The sequence below is a fragment of the Macaca nemestrina genome, chromosome 18 (genome assembly GCF_043159975.1).
Source record: "Macaca nemestrina isolate mMacNem1 chromosome 18, mMacNem.hap1, whole genome shotgun sequence".
In the NCBI taxonomy this organism is placed as follows: domain Eukaryota; kingdom Metazoa; phylum Chordata; class Mammalia; order Primates; family Cercopithecidae; genus Macaca; species Macaca nemestrina.
In genome coordinates, this window is record NC_092142.1 from 83,327,760 (window position 1) to 83,348,304 (window position 20,545).

At 49.8% G+C, this 20,545-nt stretch overlaps 1 protein-coding gene across 2 annotated transcripts in view; it reads left to right on the forward strand.

Moving 5' to 3' along the window:
* The window catches only part of LOC105496774 (ATPase secretory pathway Ca2+ transporting 2), an 88,926-nt gene that overhangs the window by 42,790 nt on the left and 25,591 nt on the right, over window positions 1-20,545 (forward strand). For both annotated transcript variants that reach the window (XM_011767371.2, XM_011767370.2), the window contains exons 7-11: window positions 2,353-2,461; window positions 9,247-9,396; window positions 9,486-9,554; window positions 10,070-10,145; window positions 12,727-12,793. In XM_011767371.2, the coding sequence (XP_011765673.2) occupies window positions 2,353-2,461; window positions 9,247-9,396; window positions 9,486-9,554; window positions 10,070-10,145; window positions 12,727-12,793 (471 nt within the window). The remainder of the gene's footprint in view (window positions 1-2,352; window positions 2,462-9,246; window positions 9,397-9,485; window positions 9,555-10,069; window positions 10,146-12,726; window positions 12,794-20,545) is intronic.

Here is a 20,545-nt window from a genome sequence, read left to right on the forward strand (position 1 = left end):
CCTGGGAACAACTCAGCCCACCCTCTGAGTCTCTAAGACCCATTTCCAACATTTGGCAAACACATGGCAACTCCGTATTCTCTGAAGGATAATTATCGGGGAGAGCTTTAGTATATATCCCAGGTACATGTTGTACAACTGAGCCATGGGGCTGGGGTAGAAAGCCCTAGTGAGATAAGGTCCCCCGTCTCAAAGAGTCAGCATTCAAGGGGGGTGTGTGTATAATACAAGGCGGATAATGACGAAGGACCAAATAAGAAGAGGAGGATACAGAATTGACTCACATCAGAGAGGGTGAGTCCATTGTAGAAGGGCCACAGGAGCAGTAGAAACATCTGGGCTCGCTGGTCAGATGAACAATGCTGTCAGAAATCCAGACATGTGACATCATTAACTGAGCAAATGGAAACATAAATGATTTATGTGATTTGATGAACCGATCTTAAGCTTAAATATCAAGTCTTGGCCTTTCAGGTGAATAGCGTGCATTATTAATGTTGCCCGGGAGGTAGCTTCTGAAAGACAGTTTTATTTACAAACACAGCGGTGTCAGCCAGCCTGGTAGAGTTGGAAGAGTGCTGAGGAGGTGAAGCCCACCCTCTGAGTCGCTGAGACCCGTTTCCAAGTCAGGGGAAACCCTGCCATGCGGGACCCTTTCCTGTGTTACTCCATCCGTGATGCAGGCATCAAATATGTATTGAGTACCTACTGTATGCCTGGGGAAAGGGCACTGAGGTTATATAAGTGGAAGAAAGGGACAGGCCTCGGCCTCTGGGGAGCTCACATTCCTACCAAGGGAGTACATAATCAGCCAATGAAGAAACAAGATGATTTTGGAATTGTCCAGGTACACGAAAGCCAAAAAATGCCCAAGGCCACCAAAACAAATAAATCCCACTGAGATGTAATAGTGGCTGGTGGAAGGGGAGGACAACCCTAAACAGCTGTCGATCAGGCTGACATTTAGAGAGGAGGTGACATTTAAGCTGAGGCCTGAGGAAGAGGAGCCAGCTGTGGGAGGTGCTGAGGGAGCAGCAGGTATATCTCTGGCAGGTGCTCTTGGCTACAAGGAACAGAAAGTCCAAGTGCACAAACCCTAAGAAAATATATTGTCTCATAGCCAGGGATCTGAGGTGGGAGCTGTGGGGTTACTTAATTCAGCAGAGCACCCAGGGCCTGGCCCTTTCACCTCCTTACCCTGCCACCTTGAGCTTATAGGGGTTGGATTGGTTCTTGGCTGGCTCTCCTCATGGTCCCAAGGCGGCTGCCACAGCTCCAGGCATCACAGCCAAACACGCAAAGGCCCTATAGAAGAAGGTGTGTGTGTGTGTGTGTGTGTGTGTGTGTGTGCGCGCGTGCGCGCGCATGCACATACAGTAAGGAAGTCTTTTCCCACAAGCCCCCAGCAAACATCCACTCACGTCTCACAGGCCAGTGTCGCGTGATGTGCTGATGCCTAAGCCAATCAAGAGCAGGGGTCTTAGCCAGGCATGACCCACTCCCCGGGGCACATGGCTGTGGGGAGAGCGGGGATACCTGAACAAGATCACATTCCATTAACAAGGAGGAGGGGAATTTCTGCTCCTGCGTTTGAGGTCTGCATAAGCCCCTGAGACCAGAAGAAGCTGCGTGTTTAAGGGGGCTGGGTGGAATGAGATGGGAGCTGCAGGAGGCTGGCCTGCCCCGGAGTAGATCTTTGGGTTTGGTACCAAGGTCATAGGAAAGCCATCGGAGGGTTTGGAGCAGGAGGGAGCTGGGATCTGGTTTGGGGTCCTAAGAGCGCTCCAGCTGCCATATGCAGGAGGGGTTGAAGGGGCCAGGTGGGAGGTCAGAGTCAGCTGGGATGGGCCAGGGGCGGTAGTGTGGGGGATTCCAGTCGGAGCCTGCACAGAAGCACATCCATAGTCTGAGGGCAGCTGGTCACGGCCCCACGGGAATGGAGGTCCCAGCTATGACAAGGCTGTGCCATCCCTGACTTCTGGAGACAAACCCTGCACCCTGAGTGCTGTGTGCTCTGAGGACAAAACTCTGCCGGCTGCATTCGGAGGCTTTAGAACCACTGACCTTGACCCCAGGAGCCTCCCTGCGGCATGCGGCCCACCTGGTTTCCAGGCAGGGTAAATAGCAATGGCCTAGTCTTTCAGATGTGGCCCGGGGATGCCCAGAAACCACATACTTTCCCTAAAGTCTTAGAGGATATATTAATTTCAAAATAGTGACACCCTAAAGGCACAGGGTTGGTGTGTATTAAAAGAGAAAAGTGTGTTTCTTTTCTCCTTGTTCAAATGCATCAAAGTGCATAAAAACGAATGTCAGCATGGATGCTCTTGCTTTTTACCACATCAAATGCAGCCTAAGAGAAGGAAAACTCAAGCACCTGCTTGCTCGAGAACTGGTTCCTGGAGATGTCGTGTCTCTCTCGATCGGAGACCGGATCCCTGCAGACATCCGACTCACTGAGGTGAGTGGTCTCAAACCCTTGCCAGTGGGGTATTTGATGGGGCTGGTCAAGGAGCAGACACTTAGCTTATTGTAGGTATGTACAGTCTCTGTCATACACAGGTGCTCAGACATACATGCACACGCACATGCATGCACACAAGACCGGAACGAAGTTAGCAGACAAGCGTATTCTACGCATAGAGCCCCTCAAACCATATTTCATAAATTGTCATTCTCACTTTAAGCCTAACAAATTTTGGCTATATGGTTTTCCAGTTTAAAGCAGGCTGCAATAACAAATTAAACCAAAGTGGGCTTGAGGAATGATACAAGAGTTGCCTCTCAAAACAGACACACAAATGTTAGAAAGATGTGAGATTAGAGGTGGGTGGATCACCTAAGGTCAGGAGTTCAAGACTAGCCTGGCCAACATGGTGAATCCCCATCTCTACTAAAAATACAATAATTAGCTGGGTGTGGTGGCATGTGCCTGTAATTCCAGCTACTCAGGAGGCTGAGGCAGGAGAATCACTTGAACCCAAGAGGCGGAGGTTGCAGTGAGCCGAGACTATGCCACTGCACTCTACCCTGGGCAACAGAGCAAGAAGCACACGCTTTTAGGGTAGTGAGGTTTGGGGACATTGGCTGTGGGGCAAGCTCTATGGGTCTCTGGGTGCCACAGCTTCACAGATCCATGCCGGAGGCAGTCTGCTGAGATTATCTGGGGTTCCCAGGAGGTTACATCAAGTTCAACATGATTTGTTGGTGGGAGTAATCTATTTCAAGAATCCTTCCAAGAATGTGTAAGGACTGTTCAAAGCTTTGCATGATGAAGGATTAGATACAGATTATCTGCCTGATGTATTTACTGATGGGATGCATTCTCAGGAACTGTAGGATCAAGGACCCGCTGTTAAATGGGCAGCATAAGGGAAGGGGATGGAGAGGAGCACAAAGGGTTGGGAGCTGCGCCCTGGGACCTGTGTTTACAACATTCCTAGCCTGTCTGTGAAATAGGAGGCAGGGGCCAGGGCTTATGCGTGGCCACTTGGACCCTGAGCCTCTCTGCCGTGACCTTCAGATTTCCAGGCAGGGCATGGATAAGGGTAGGAGATGTTCAGGCACCAAAATGAAGGAGGGTACACCCTCAGGCTCAGGGTGGTGCCCTTTGCAGCATCAGAAATAGATCTGCTGTGGCCCAGCCTCTCCCCGTGTTCAGCTCCAGCAGTCAGCATCTGACTCCAAGTCTGGGGTGCCTGGATCCAGTCAGAGGAACCGCTGTCTGTGGCCAGTCACCACCTGCAAAGAGGACTGGGAAAGCCGGTCTCAGGTTTTCCACGTTTTCCTTCTCCTGAGAGAGGGGGGTTCCTAACAGGGGATGCTCCAGATGCCAGGGAGCCCGTGAGGAGGACACAGGTCCACCACAGGTGCAGAGGCAGAGAGAGGCCGTATGAGAGGTGGCAATGACCTGGGGCTGGACATTAGCCTGGGCTTGAGCCCTGGGGCCATCATTCAAAGCCTTGCAACCTCCAGCAAGTTAGTTAACCTCTCTGTGCCTCAGTTTTCTCATCTGCGAAATGGGGGGTGGTGATGCCTATAGGGTACTTGTGAAAATTAAAAAACTTCAGAGATGCCAAGTGCTCAGAACGGTGCCTGGCGCGGTGAGTGAGAGGCAAGCGCGGGGGCTGCCATTACCGCAGTGTGTGTTGGGGGTCAGAGAACCCGGAGTCCTGTAGCTCCTACGGTGTGACTTGGGGAAGGAATTCACCTCTCTGAGCTTCGATCTCCTCACCCCTAAAAGGGGCTGATGTTGGTTTCCAGTTCACAGGGTTATTGTGAAGATGAAACAAGCTATGACCTGTGCTATGCTTAGCACGTGCCTTTCGTGGGGTAAACGGTCACCAGTTACTGGTGATTGCTTTTATTTTTTATCATTATCGGTCTATACAACGGTTCTTTGAAACAACTTTTTACACCCCAGATAACTTCCTCACTGGTTCAGCTGGCTTTCTCTCTATGCTGCTTATATTAAATTAAATTGTGGCTGGGCACAGTGGCTCATACCTGTAATCCCAACACGTTGGGCAGCCAAGATGAGTGGATTGCTTGAGCCCAGGAGTTCAAGACCAGCCTGGGCAACATAGCGACCCCCCATCTGTACAGAAAGTATTGTACCTGTGTACCGATACCACAAAGGTTATTTTAAAGCTACTGGCTGTGAACACTATGGATTTTCCTGGTGGTATTTTGCAATTCCATTAAACTATCAATAGCTTTGTCTATTCAGAGGAAAATGCTTATGAGCTGTTAAGCTCTGAGATCCAGGAGTACTTCAACTGTACATTTTAAAACCATTTCTATCCAGCTGTTTCAGCAGGAAGCAGCAAGTTCAAGAAAGCTCTTAAAGTAATAGCCCTTTGTGCACAGTATATGGGGTCCCAGGACATTCTTTTCCCTTTCCCAGAGTTAAAACAGAGGAAGCCCTCAGTCAGAGGCTGAGCTGGTACAGCCAGCAAGCCTGGGCCACTGGTCATTCTTTCTCCCCAGCCATGTCTAAAAGAAAAAGGGAATTGGGTCGAAGGTGAATGGACTCCAGGTGACGCTTCGTCCTGGAGGTGGGGGCACCGGGTGGGCGTGAGCCCTGCGTGTGGGAGATAGGAGGTGAGCCCGCGATCGTGCCTCCGTCTTCAGGCTGGGCACGCCTCCTTGGTGGCCACAGGTTCTGTGCCCCCGACTCTATTTTTGCCCCTCACCCCTCCTTGCCCCTTTCCTGAGATTGTGCCCTGGGAGCCTGGGAGGTCACCAGAAGCCCCTCTTGCCCACCTGCCAAACCCACACACAACCAGCTTTGCTCCTTCTTGGTCTGGAGGTGCCACCCAATCTTCCACCGGCCTTTATTTTTGTCATAGGAAGACAACAAATATTTTTCAGTATGTCAGGTCTATGCTGACCACCGTATGAAAATTGCTTCATTTCATCTCCCAACACTCTTAAGAGACCAGCACTGTAATGTTTCCTCTGTGTTATTTTACGACACGGGCCCAGCAGCCCGGAGAGGTTGCGCGGCCCTGCGCAGTCACACGGCGGTGGGCGGTGGAGGGGGACGTGACCCCGGGCCTCTGGCTCCACAGCCCGTGTCCTTACCCCCAGGACGTTCTCTCTCTCCCTATGGGCAGCCTTCAGACTCTTCCTGGCACTGCCTCTGCCCCTGGCTTTCCTTGATGTATCAGTGGCCTGTGGCTGCTGTGGCAGATGACCACTTACTTAGGGGCTGAAAACAAGGCGAAGGTATGGTCTGACCTCTGGAGGTCAAAATTGAAATCGTTTTCACTGGGTGCTCTGGAGGTCAAAATTGAAATGGTTTTCACTGGGTGGAAATCAAGAGTGCTATCAGGGTCCGGGAGTGGTGGCTCGCTCCTGGAATCCCAGCACTTTGGGAGGCTGAGGTGGGCAGATCACCTGAGGTCGGGAGTTCAAGACCAGCCTGGCTAACATGGTGAAATCCCATCTCTACTAAAAATACAAAAATTAGCCAGGTGTGATGGTGAGCCCCTGTAGTCCCAGCTACTTAGGAGACTGAGGCAGGAGAATCACTTGAACCTGGGAGGTGGGGGTTGTAGTGAGCCGAGATAATACCACTGCACTGCAGCCTGGGTGACAGAGGGAGACTCCACTCTTAAAAAAAAAAAAAGAGTGCTATCAGGGCCATGCTCCTCCAGAGGCTCCAGGGGAGAAGACGTTTCCTGGCCTTTCCCAGCTTCTAGAAGCCACCTGCATTCCTTGGCTCATGGCCCCATGTCCCTGTACCACTGCTTCTGTTACATCTCCCTGATGTCAAACACATCTCCAACCCTTCTTCCTCCCTCTCCCTTATAAGGACCCTTGTGATCTTACTGGGTCCACCCAGACCACATTCTCCCCATGTCAAGGTCCTTCAGTTAGTCATGTCTGCAAAGTCTCTGTCACTGCATCAGAGAACACGTTCCCAAGTTGAGGATTAGGAAGCGGACATCATGAGAGAGCTGGTGGGGGGCATTATTCAGCGGGCCACACTCTGGTCCTTCTCCAGGTCCCCTCCCTCCTCCCTTCCTGCCTTGGGGCCCCCCGCCCCACTCCCCATCCACATCACTCATTCATTCAACAGGTGTTTCCTGAGCACCTACTATGTACCAGGCCCTGGGCTGGATGCCGAGGACACTGCAGGAAGCAGAGCTGGTCCCTGTGCTCATGAGTTTATAGCCCAGAGTGACAGACTAACCTAAATCTGTTAGTGACAAGTACTGTTCCGGACTGCTAAGGTACCCATGAGTGGAAGTACTGGGAATCCTGGATTTCCGAAATGGGAGAGACTTGCCTGGTGTAGTCAGGGACGGTTTCCTGGAGACAGCAGCTTTTGGCAAAACATCAGCCGTTTTAGGCAAAGGAGACCCAAGCTACTTGTCTCACGCTGAGATAAGTTGTTGGTTTCAACCGCCCTGGGGGCACCTAAAACCCTCCCCCCACCACACATGACTTAGCCTATCTCATCCCTGAGGTCTCTGCTCCCTGTCCCTCCTCCCAGACCTTCCCCTTTGCCACCCTCCCTGCCCCCCACCCACAGCCTCTTCTGAGGGGCCTCCCTCCCTGCTCTGTGCACCCTGGTGGTCATTCAATGCTTGTTTATCGTCAGTCCCTCCCCCTCCTCCATGGAGTATCCTGTTCCTGAGGCAGGGATCGTATCCCATTCACTGCGATATTCCCAGTGCCCAAAGGAGTCCCTGGCCCAGCAGAGGATATGGACGGGCAGATCCCCATCTGTTCAAACCCACACTCACTCCCCATCCCGTGTCCCTCCTCTCTTCCAAACACTGCCGCCTCCTTCCTCCTTCCTCCTCCTCTTCCTAGCTGCCTTCCCCGAGTGGCGGTCACCTCTGAGACTTCATTGTTTAGAAATGTTTTAGATTTGCAGAAAAATTCAGCTCAGGATTCCCATCTACCCCGCACCCAGGATCCTCTCCTGGTTGTAATGCCTCGGCTTACTTAGGTGCATCGGTCACAACTAAGGAACCCATATTGAGGCCTTCTCGTTACCTTGAGTCCATCCATTTTCAGATTGCCATAGATTTCCCTAATGTCCTTTTTCTGCTCCAGGATCCCACATGCCATTTAGTGGTCATGTTTCCGAGGTTCTTGTTGGCTGTGACAGTTTCTGACTTTCCTTGTTTTTGACCTTGATCTTGAGAGTTTCGGTTTTGTTTTTGTTTTGAGCAGAGTCTCTCTATGTCACCCAGGATAGAGTTCTGTGGGCGATCTCGGCTCACTACAGCCTCTGCCTCCCGGGTTCCAGAGATTCTCTTGCCTCAGCCTCCCGAGTAGCTGGGATTACAGGCGCCCGCCACCATGCCCGGCTAATTTTTGTATTTGTAGTAGAGATGGGGTTTCACTGTGTTGGCCAGGCTGGTCTCAAACTCCTGACTTCAAGTGATCTGCCTGCCTCGGCCTCCCAAAGTGCTGGGATTACAGGCGTGAGCCACCATGCCCGGCTGTCCTTGACAGTTTTGAGGAGCCCCAGCCAGGTATTTTCCAGAATGTTCTTTGAGCCTCCTTCAAAGATTTTCCCCAGCATCACTCAGTGACTTCGTATGCTTCATTGTCCAGAGCTGGAGCCACAGGAGCCACAGGGAGGCAGGAATGTGGCTGTGCGGCAGGAGGCCTCGCCTCCCTGATGCTGTGGGGTCCATTAGGAAAGGAGCGGGGAGACGGGCATTACCTGGGCGAGTGGCGGCCCCTGTCATTCTTGGGGACTGAGATCCTATGGCAGTGCACATATTTTTAAAAGATGATTACTAAATATAAAGTTTTAAATTACAGAGAAGTCACAGGTCCCTGTTTGAGAATCACTGATCTAGCTATGGTTCTCTGGTGGTTTGTGGAAGAAGGCTTCTCTCTAGCTTGGTGTAACATGCTTACATGACCAGGTCCCAAGGGACAGGCCCACCCAGCCCCCCTTTATGAACTCAGAGGTGTCTGGGACAGTTCTGGTCCTGGGAGCCTCTCTTTGGGAGTGATATGTGGTAAGTCTGAGGTCTAGTTGCGGTTTTGCAAGATGGTTAAGAGTATAGTTTCTGGAACCAGAGCTTTGGTTCAAGTCTCTGTTCTGCCACTAACTGGCTGTGGAAACTTGAACAAATTAATTCTTCCATGCTTCAGTTTCCCCATATGCAAAGTGGGGAAGATAATAGCGTCTTCCATTGGGGGTGGTGAGGTCTGAGGGTTAAGCCTTGGGAGCTGCGTGCAGGGCCTGGTGCGTAGTCAGTGTTCTACAAATGTCACTACCTCGCTTCCCCTTGCCAGGGTGTGTGGGTGTCTCTGTGTCCCTGTCTCTGTTTCTGGTGTTACTGTTGCTTTAGATTCTCACCGAATAACCTGGCTTGGTTATTGTGTGAGATTGTGTGGGAACCACACAGGTTGTACAGGCATCTCCAAGGTGAAGAGTGGACTGCGTGTGAGGAGACACACACAGGTGTTTTAAAAGGTATATCCTAAAATAGCCATTGCTTTCGTTTTTGTTTTGCTTTGTTTTTTTAATCAAAATTTTGAACAATGTTAAGTGAAGAGAAGAGACTTTCATGTTTTTAAGAGAGGTTGCTCATGCAAAGCTTTTCTGATCCTGGAGGCCCGCGAGGCCGTCATTGTGACACTCATTCTGTAGGTTCGCTGTGTTCTTGGTTTCATGTCCATGAAGGTGCTGGACCATTTTGTGCTTTTAACACCAATTCTTCGGGTTACAGGAGATTCCACAGCCTTTTCCCCTTGCTCTCCTAGGTCACGGACCTCTTGGTGGATGAATCCAGTTTCACTGGGGAAGCCGAGCCCTGCAGTAAAACAGACAGCCCCTTGACAGGCGGCGGGGACCTCACCACCCTCAGCAACATCGTCTTCATGGGGACCCTGGTGCAGTATGGGAGGGGCCAGGTAAGCCCTGGGGCTCCAAGGCTTTGGGCTCCCATAACCCACAGGCTCCCAGCCGTTAGATTTCATATTTCTCTCTCTCCTGGACACAGGGGGTCGTGATTGGAACAGGGGAAAGCTCTCAGTTCGGAGAAGTGTTTAAGATGATGCAGGCTGAAGAGGTAAGGGGCGGGAGGGGGCTTCGGGATTTTTGTAAGCTGGAGTTTGAGATTATTATAGGCTAATAATATCAGCCCTGCCTACTCCTTAGGAATGAGAGGCATGTAGTTAATATAAGTATACTTTTTAAACATTTAATTTTGTGGGTTTTTTTTTTTTTTTTTTTTTTTTTTTTAATAGAGACCGAGTTTTGCCATGTTGCCCAGGCTGGTCTCAAACTCCTGAGCTCAAGCATTCTGTCTGCCTCAGCCTCCCAAAGTGCCAGGATTACAGGACGAATCCACCACACCTGGCCTCCTTTTAAACATTTAAGACATTTGTTAGCATTTTCATAAAGATACAATTTTCAGACAGTAACACGCACAACTCTTCAGTGCGGAAGTCAATGAATGTTGACATATGTGTACCCCGTGTGATCATCACTCAAGCTGCAGGATGGCAAGGTGAAGACATTTTGAACAAAGGCAGGCAGAAGCTGGGATCTTGTCCAACTAACCCATTGTGCTCACCCTTTCAGACACCTAAAACTCCTTTGCAGAAAAGCATGGACAGGCTAGGAAAGCAACTGACACTCTTCTCCTTTGGCATAATCGGTAAGTGGAGCAGTTTCTGTACTGGGTTCTGCAGATGGAGAGGAGCCATCATAGGGTGGCCACCATGGCCGTTTCTCAAATATCTTGCTGCTCAGCTGCATAAGGCTTGGGGATTGGGATCAGAGGCTCTCAAAAAGCAACAAGAGCTTTCTGTATGGTTGGACCAGGCTGGCTGCTATAATAAGTAACCACTACATTTTCTTGACTTAACACTAAACACTGTTCCTTGCTCATGCCACAGTCCGTGGGTGTATTCCTGATCCAGTGGCTCTCCTGGACAGCTTGTCTAAAAACACTGACTTGGACCCAGGCCCCTACTATATTGTTGCTCTGTCTTCCTCTGGGTCCTTGGATGCCATATTTCTGTTCAGCCAGCAGATGGTGAAAGAGAGAACATGGAGGCTTGTGGGGGACATTTTTAAGGCATAGACCACGAAGTGGAGTCATCAATTTGCCTGTCTTTTATTGGCCAGAATGAGTCACATGGCCTATGTAACTGCAAAGGAGACTGGGAAATGTAGTTTAGCTGTGCACCCAACCATATTTCTATGCTTCTAAGCATCCTGTAGCTGGGCTGGGACTTCCTGACCTTTGGTAACATGCCAAACAGCATTGACATGATGCTGCAGTACTGCATCTAGATCTTAAGCCTTAGCATCCCCATGGTACTGCCCAGTCCCTTCACTGGCTTCTTTCTGCTCTTTCCAGTTCTGGCTTTGCTTTATTCCAGCCTTTAGGATCAACCAGTGCCTGGCCTCTAATAGATTCTCAGTAAATATTTGTTGAGTGAAAAATTTAATCCAGGAATAAACCAACAAGCCACTGCCTATAGCACATCCAATGATGAGGGAGGTGCTGGTGAGTGTGGCCAAAACTGCAGAGCCAGAGAACAGTCTTGAGAGAAACAGCTTATGTAATCCCGTGTTTCTTAAGTTAAATTAGAACTTAAACTGACATGTCCACAGCAAGGCCCATGATACCACTCAGATTTTTTTTTTTTTTTTTTTTTGAGGTGGAGTCTCACTCTGTTGCCCAGGTTAGAGTGCAGTGGCTTGATCTCAGCTCACTGCAACCTCCACCACCTGGGTTAAGCTATTCTCCTGCCTCAACCTCCTGAGTTGCTGGGATGACAGGCATGAGCCACCGCACCCGGCCTTTTTTTTTTTTTTTTTTTTTTTTTTTAACATTTTGAGAACTGCTATAGTAAAGTTTTGAAACTCAGTCCCATGGACCCCCTAGAAGGCCCAGGGGGCAGGTGTAGGGAAGCCATGCCATACTGTTAAGTGCTTCTAGAGGAAAGTAGCATTTGCCAATTCCCATGGTGTAAGTACTCTCAGTGTGGCCGTTTTCAAGCTACTAATGTATAGACACTGAACATGGGTTTCGGAAGACATGTACCTAGTTGAATCTTGTGAGCTCCTGTGAGGAATCTCCAGCCTTCTGCTATGGGAAGGCCACAAGGGTGGGAGTGGGGTAAGTTCCTAGTGGGGGTGGCTCCAGGCTCACTGCCTCGCCCCTGTTTCCAGTAGAGTTCCCCTGCTAATCTATTTCATTTGAGTTCATTTGGGCTCTAGCTAAGATTTTAACTGATGACTGAGTTTAGTAGCTAATTGTAGGATGCCCAAAACAAAACTAACAGATACTGTGGTAGCTCCCCCGCTCAACATGCATATACACACACACCCCACTACCACCCAGCAGAAAACATCCCTGGCCCCCTGGCCCCTGCAAAGCAAAGCTGACATTCTTTAGAAAGCTCTCCAAGGGTGTCACCGGGCAACCCCACCCACCTTCCCAGTCCCTACTCACTCCTTCCGACAATGATGGCAACAAGAGTTAACGATTAGATTGGTGTTTGCTGTGGCCCAGGAGCTGTTCTGAGCACAGACTGTCATACCTTAAACCAACTACTCTTTGAGGGGGGCATGACAATGAGCCCCACTTTATAGATGACGAGACTTAGGCTGCACCAGGCAACCCGAGCACCTTTCCCCGTTGCCAGAGCATCTCGTGAACTTCCACAGGCCCCAGGGCAGCTGCTGCCGTTTGTGCCTTGAGGGTCTATCTGTGACCACCTCCACGTCTCGCACACCTAGTGCAGTACCTGGTGTGCACTAAATATTGGGTAAATTATTAATGAAGGAAAACAGAAATGAAGTATATTTAATCATGAGTACCACAGAAAAAAATAATTAAAAAAAAAAACCCCGTGGCCCATCTGCCCGTCACAGGAGCAGCTGCATTTGTCACAGCAAACACCGCATGGGGGCATGTTCTGGATACACACAGCAGATGGGAAACTTTGGGAATAAGATGTTTGCAAACAGTCCAAAATAAACTGATTGAGTCTTTAACTTAAACTTGGCTTGGACCTTTCCTGAGAAAGTAAAACCAGGTTTTTGTAGGTATAAACGTATCTCCCTTAGAAAAAAGAAGAGAGAGGTTGAAAGTGTTTGAGGTTATCAGTCGTTCCTCTGTGCATGCGTTCCTGTAAACTCTTGAAGGAAGTGGGTTTGAATCCCTCCAGGCATCAGCGTGTGCGGCGCATATGGAGATAAGGATGTTTCTGTCTCTTCCCCAGGTCTCATCATGCTCATTGGCTGGTTGCAAGGGAAACAGCTCCTGAATATGTTCACGATTGGGGTCAGGTAAGGGTGCTGTGGCCGCCCCTTGCCTTGCCAGGGTGGTCATGGGCTCTGAGCCCTTCCCTGTAGCAAGAGAAGGTGGGGAAGCTGCAGAACAGGAAGGGTTGGGGAAGGTGCAACCCCATCACCCAAACTCCAGCCTCCCAATAGCACATTCTCCGACAGGTACAGAGTGCCTGGTGAATGCCTGCAAAATGAGTGACGGCATATAATCGGGGGGGCCCTTTTGTATTAGGCTGTTCTTGCATTGCTAAAAAGAAAATACCTGAGGCTTGGTAATTTATCAGGAAGAGAAGTTTAATTGGCCCACGGTTGTACAGGCTGTACAGGAAGCTCAGCTTCTGAGGAGCCTCCAGGAAGTTTCCAATCAAGGTGGAAGGGGGAGCAGGCATGTCACATGGCAAGAGTGGGGGCAGGAGAGCAGGGGGGTGAGGGGGTTGCCACATGCTTTGAAACAATCAGATCTCTCAGGAGCTCACTCTAGCAAGAACGGCTCGAAGGAGATGGCGCTAAACCATTCATGAGGGACCCACCCCATCATCCCATCTCCTCCCACCTCCAACATTGCAGCTTCTGTTTCAACATGAAGTTTGGGTGGGGACACACATTCAGACTGTATCAGCTTTCTTGTCACTCCTTGCCTGTGGGTTTGGGTCTTCTTTCTGGCTAAGAGCAAGGACCCCAGAGCCAGCCTGCCTCTGTTTAAATTCTGCACTTTGCCACTTGCTGGTTTTGTGACCTCTGGCAAGTTTCTCAGCTCTCTGTGCCTCAGTTTCCCCCTCTCAAAAACAGAAATGCTCATGTACCCTCTCCTTGGGCGACTGTTTGGATTAAAGGAGTTAGTCCATGCAAGCGCACACATTATTACTAGTTTAGAACTCGATCCAAGCCCTTGTTTCACAGAGGAGGCTTTCAGAGAGGCAATGGATGTGGAGCCCAAGGCCACACGAGGATGGCAGGGCTGGGAGTCATTATCACTTGATGATGCTAACCCGAGGGGACCCGCCCTTCTTCTATGTAGTCATCCCAAGCCTCTGGGTCCTGTTGACCGAGACAGGGAGAGGCACGGGCAGCCCACCATCGTGCAGCGGTGTGATTTCGTCGGTAGTTCTTCCGTGGCTATTTACCAAGGGCAAGGGAGGCAGAGGGCTGGGGATTGTCACTAACTGGGTATGTCCCATTGGAAGGAAGGCTAGGGGCTATTCCAGGACAGGGAGGAACCAACCCATGTCTAGGCTCACATCAGGCCCAGTGGTTCCCGGACGGTAACGCACATGCAGCTGCTGTCTGCAAGATGCTTTTTGGTGATGTGTGGAAAATTATTGTAGTGTCTGTTCTTATGTATATATATGTAATTAATACATCACACCCATGATGTAAGCAAACTTAGATGTCCGTCAGCTCATGAAAGAATAAACAACATAGGTACAGTGGAATATTTCTCAGCCACAGAAAGGAATCAAGTATTGATTGATACTGCAACATGGATTAATGTTGAACCCATTTTGCTAGGTGAAAGAAGCCAGTTGCACATATTGTATGATTTTATTTATATAAAATATTCAAAAATAGGTCAATCGGCCAGGCGTGATGGCTCATACCTGTAATCCCAGCACTTTGGGAGGCCAAGGCAGACGATCACCTGAGGTCGGGAGTTCTAGACCAGTCTGGCCAACATGGTGAAACCCTGTCTCTACTAAAAATACAAAAATTAAATGGCTGTGGTGGCAGTCGCTTATAATCCCAGCTACTCAGGAGGCTGAGGCAGAGGAATCACTTGGGCCCGGGAGGCGGAGTTTGCAGTGAGCCTGCGCCGTTGCACTCCAGCCTGGGTGACAGAGCAAAACTCCGCCTCAAGAAGAAAAAAAGGGAGGTAGAAAGGGATGGACTGGAAGAGGTGGCCGGGGAGGGTTTTGGGTGGAGAGTTGAGTCAGGAGACGAGCAGGAAGGGTGTACCAGGCAGGGGGAACAGCACAGGCAAAGGTTTGGTGGTGGGAACATGTCTGAGGGCCACTGCAGGGGACCACAGCTGAGCTCTGTGACCAGAACGAGAACATGGAGTCGCCTAGATCATGGGGAAACTCACAGCTCCTTCTCCTATTCCTAACCTCATCATCAGAGCGTTTCCCAGTATGCCACGCCAGGCCGTCCCTGTGACACTTTGGAAGCAGAGAGCTGAAAAGTGTTGGCCATCCTTGATTTAGAGGCTGAAGGACGTGGGAGGTGGGAGCCCCAGCTTATTACGGAAGCGGGGGCTGGGAGGAGGGGGCACTGGAGCAGGACGCTGAGCTGTACTGGGGCCGGTGGGGTTTGAGGCACTGGAAGGGTACCTGCAGAGGCAGGCACTGGAGAGGCGAGGTCTCAGGCTGAGCTGAAGAAGGGGAAAGTCCCTGAGACAGCCTGGTAAACCGGGATGGCCACTCCCCCAACTCGGGGCTGGGCGGGGCCTGAGACTCACATTTCTTCCTTTTTTTTATTTCAATCGGTTTTTGGGGAACAGGTGGCGTTTTATTACATGAATACGTTCTTTAGTGGTGATTTCTGAGATTTTCATGCACCCATCACCTGAGCAGTCTACACTGCACCCAATGTGTTCAGACTCACCTTTCTTTTGTTTGCTTTTTTTTTTTTAAATAAGTTCTAGGACACATGTGCAGAATGTGCAGGTTTGTTACATAGGTATACATGTGCCATGGTGGTTTGCTGCACCTGTCAACCCGTCATGTAGGTTTTAAGCCCCACATGCATTAGGCATTTGGCCTAATGCGCTCCCTCCCCTTTCCCCCCAACCCTCCGACAGGCCCTGGTGTATGATATCTGCCGCCCTGTGTCCAAGTGTTCTCATTGTTCAACTCCCACTTAGGAGTGAGAACATGCAGTGTTTGCTTGCTTATTTTTGAGATGAAGTCTCGCTCTGTCCAGGCTGGAGTGCAGTGGTGTGATCTTGGCTCACTGCAACCTCCACCTCCTGGGTTCAAGCGAGTCTCCTGCCTCAGCCTCCCAAGTAGATGGGATTACAGATGCCCGCCACCACGCCCAGCTAATTTTTGTATTTTTAGTAGAGACGAGGTTTCACCATGTTGGCCAGGCTCGTCTGGAACTCCTGACCTCAGGCGATCCGCCTGCCTCTGCCTTCCAAAGTGCTGGGATTACAGGCATGAGCCACTGCGCCTGGCTGAGATTCACATTTCTAACAAGCTCTCAAGGGTGCTGACATAGCTGGTCCAGGGAGCACCCTCTGAATGTGAGGCTGTGATTTGACACTGTGCCCCCAGAGCGGGTTCCAGTAAGAACAGGACCAGGGAAGAGGCCAAGACACCTGAACAGCATTCTCAGGTGACTGAGCCTTTGGAGGCAGGGGTGGTGGCAGAGAGGGAGACATTTGAGCCTCAAGGAAGCTGCCAGAGAACACAGGACTCTCAGAAGACAGAATGTTTAAAAACTCCCCTAAATAGGCTGGGCACAGTGGCTCACACCTGTAATCCTAGCACTTTGGGAGGCTGAGGCGAGAGGATACCTTGAGCCCAGGAGTTTGAGACCAGCCTATACAACATACTGAGACCCTGTCTGTGCAAAAACAAATGTTTTTTAATTAGCCAGGTGTGGTGGTGCAAGCTTGTAGTCCCAGCTACTCGGGAAGCTGAGGCGGGAGGATCACTTGAGCCTGGGAAGTCAAGGTTGCAGTGAGCCATGATCTCATCACTGCACTCCAGCCTAGGCAACAGAGACAGACCCTATCTAAAAAAAAAAAAAAAAAAATTAAAAAAAAATTTTAAAAAAACCTCCTGTAGATCACGAGGTCAGGAGTTCGAGACCAGTGTGGCCAAAACGGTGAAACCCCCATCTCTACTAAAAATACAAAAATTAGCTGGGCATGGTGGCACACGCCTGTAGTCCCAGCTACTCAGGAGGCTGAGGCAGGAGAATCGCTTGAACCCAGGAGGCGGAGATTGCAGTATGCTGAGATCACGCCACCTCACTCCAGCCTGGACAACAGAGACTCCATCTCAAAAAACAACAACAACAAAAAACCCTCCTGCAAATAATGGTACATCCCATCCCTGTCTTACAAGCCATGAAAAGTTTCATGAGCCAAGAAAGACTATTAAATATTTCCAGGAGAAAAAGCAAGAAAGGCTTTTCTGCGCCCAAGCCCCAAATCGCCCGATTCTCTCCCCACGCTGTACTATTGGTCACTTCTGGTTTCTTGTCCTAACCTCCCTTGCAACACAGGCTTCCTGCTTGACCCACGCGAGTGGACTTGTACGTGGGAGAACTGTTCCCCCTCTCATTTGTGATTTTGAAAGGGTAAGGTTTTTCAGTTTTAGTGCCAGATTAAAGCCACCCAAAACCACTGAATCAGAAGACAGAAACGGCAGCTTAGCCAGTGGAGATTTTCCAAAATAAGTAAAATGAGAGAATCATTTTTTTTTAACTTTAAAAGCTTTTTAAAAATGAATTCCTGGGCCGGGCGCAGTGGCTCATGCCTGTAATCCCAGCACTTTGAGAGGCTGAGGCAGGTGGATCATGGATCATGAGGTCAAGAGATCAAGATCATCCTGGCCAACATTGTGAAACCCCGTCTCTACTAAACATACAAAACTTAGCCAGGTGTAGTGGCGGGCACCTGTAGTCCCAGCTACTCGGGAGGCTGAGGCAGGAGGATCACTTGAACCCTGGAGGTGGAGGTTGCAGGGAGCTGAGACTGCACTGCTGTACTCCAGCCTGACGACAGAGCGAGACTCTGTCTCAAAAAAAACAACAACAAAAAAAATGAATTCCCTGTATGTTAAGTGACATTTAAGATGATCCAAGGCACTTGCTTTTCCTGGTCCATTCTAATCAATTTTTGTTTTGTTTTTGTTTTTTTTGAGGTGAAGTCTCACTCTGTTACCCAGGCTGGAGTGCTATGATGTGATCTTGGCTCGCTGCAAGCTCTGCCTCCTGGGTTCAAGCGATTCTCCTGCCTCAGCCTCCCTGAGTAGTTGAGACTACAGGTGCCTGCTATCACACCTGGCTAATTTTTGTATTTTGGTAGAGACGGGGTTTCACCATGTTGGCCAGGCTCAAGTGATCCACCTGCTTCTGCGGTTCAAAGTGCTGGGAATGCAGGTGTGAGCCACCACACCCGGCCCGTTCTAATCTTTATTAGCTTGTGGATTAATTCTTTATTATGATTAATTCATCCAGGTAATACACAGATGCCCTTCCCCTGCCATATGGGGTGAAAGTCCCCGTCATAACCCTCCACAAATGTTTGCTTAGCTGGTCTTCACAGCCTGTGCCATAAAACCAGCAAAGCCGTCTGGCTGTCACTGTACAAACCGGGCACAGTCCCTTGATCAAATTCTATAATCTTGGTTTATTTAACTTGTCCCTGCCTGTTCCGTTGTCCCTGGGTGAAAGGTCACCATTCACAACCATTCTATTCAAACTGCCTGTTTTGTAAGTGGAATTTGTTGCCAACATTTAATGTACCATCTTTCTTTGATTCTGAGATGTACATTCTTTTTCACATTCCAACTCCTCTGAAATCAGACCACTTCTCATAAGCGATGTAATTAGAAAGCATGGTGTTACTGATAAATTGGCCGTGTTCTTTTCTGAGCGCTACACAAAATAATGGTGCCCTTCACAATCAACTGTGTCTTCGCTCTGATGAAATAGGGTCTCCCTGTGTGATCCTGGTTGAATGGATTCTCACCAAGTGTTCTGCCTATCAGCCAACCCAGGTGGAGTGTCCCTGTGTGCTAGGCCAGCGCAGGCCTAAGCATTGTTATACCCACTTCTTCATGCAGCAGCTATTTACTGTATACCTCCTTGCTCTGCTGGATTTTCTAATGCAGAGGATAAAAACCGCCACTTGGCCAGGCTTGGTGCCTCATGCATATAATCCCAGCACTTGGGAATGCTGAGGTGGGAGGATCACTTGAGCCCAGAAGTTCAAGACCAGCCTGGGTAGCACAGTGAAACCTTGTCTGTACAAATAATTTTTTAAATTAAGAAGTAAAAAATAGTGGTGCATGCCTGTGTCCCAGCTACCAGGGAGGCGGAGGCTGGAGGATTGCTTGAGTCCAGGCGATCAAGGCTGCAGTGAGTCTCAATGGCAACACTGCACTCCAGCCTGGGCAACAGAACAAGAACCCGTCTCAAAAGAACAAAAAACAGGCGAAGCACAGTGGCTCATGCCTGCAATCCCACCTCTTTGGGAGGCCGAGGCAAGTGGATCACTTGAGGTCAGGAGTTCAAGACCAGCCTGGCCAACATAGTGAAACCCCTTCTCTACTAAAAATTCAAAAATTAGCCAGGTGTGGTGGCACATGCCTGTAATTCCAGATATATGGGAAGCTAAGGCAGGAGAATTGCTTGAAGCTGGGGGGTGGATGTTGCAGTGAGCTGAGATTGCACCACCGCACTCCAGCCTGGGCGACAGAGTGAGACTCCATCTCAAACAAACCCAGCCACCCTTGTGTGAGATATAGCCAGAAAATATGTTTTGTTTCAACTGTATTTTTTTCACTGGAATTTGTTGCCAATATCTAAAAATTGGGAGTTTGCATGAAAGAGATCCTGGGTTTCCAGCTTCTCTTGGGGAGCGTGGGAGGCCCGGCAGCACTGTGCATTGCTGTCGTCCCTGGTGATTTGGTGGTGGCTCTTCTTTTAGAGGAGGGCCTGGGCTCTGGGATCGCCCCGTGGTCTCGTTCACGCTGGCCGATTTCACGTGTTTCCTGGGCAGCCTGGACCCGGGGCCTGGACCGGGGGTGTCTTCAGGGGCTTCTGCAGGGTTCCTGGCCGTGGCTGTGGGTGGGCTGCAGGTGTGGCGAGACACAGTGGCCCCTTCTCCCAGGACGTTTCTGGTATCTCAGATAACAGAAATTCCACATCACTTCTAGTCCTCTAAATAGTCTCTTTCTAGAAATTGTACAGACTGGTTCCATGCAATGACAGCACTTGGAGCTCCATTTAAGTCATATCCTCCCCACCCCTCAGCCTGGCCTCGGGTGCAGGCTTGATAGGGAGGATCTGGTCAGCCTCCCTCATCTGCTCAAAATCTCTCCTCCCCTCCCCATCGCCAGCCAAAGCACGCCCGCCCGCCCTTCCTTCTTTCTTTCTTTTTCTTTCTTTTTCCTTCCTTCCTTCCCTTTCTTTCTTTTCTTTCTTTCTTCCTCTTCCTTTTCCTTTTCCTTTCCCTTTCCTTTCCTTTGTCTTTCTTTCTTTACGGAGTTTCACCCTTGTCGTCCAGGCTGGAGTACAGTGGTGTGATCTCAGCTCACCACAATCTCCACCTTCCGGGTTCAAGCGATTCTCCTGCCTCAGCCTCCTGAGTAGCTGAGATTACAGGCATGCGCCACCACACCCGGCTAATTTTGTATTTTTAGTAGAGACAGGGTTTTTCCATATTGGTCAGGCTGGTCTCGAACTCCTGACCTCAGGTGATCTGGCCGCCTCGGCCTCCCAAAGTGCTGGGATTACAGGCATGAGCCACCACACCCCGCCTTTTTCTTTCTTAAACAGCTTTATTGAGCTATAATTCACATATCATATAATTCATCCATTTAAAGCATATAATTTAATGGTTTTTAGTGTATTCACAGATATACACAGCCATCACCACAGTCCATTTTAGAACATTTTATTTTATTTTATATTTTATTTTATTTGAGACAGGGTCTTACTCTGTTATGTAGGCCATAGCACAGTGACGTGATCACGGCCCACTGTAGCCTCAGCCTTGACCTCCCAGGCTCAAGCGAT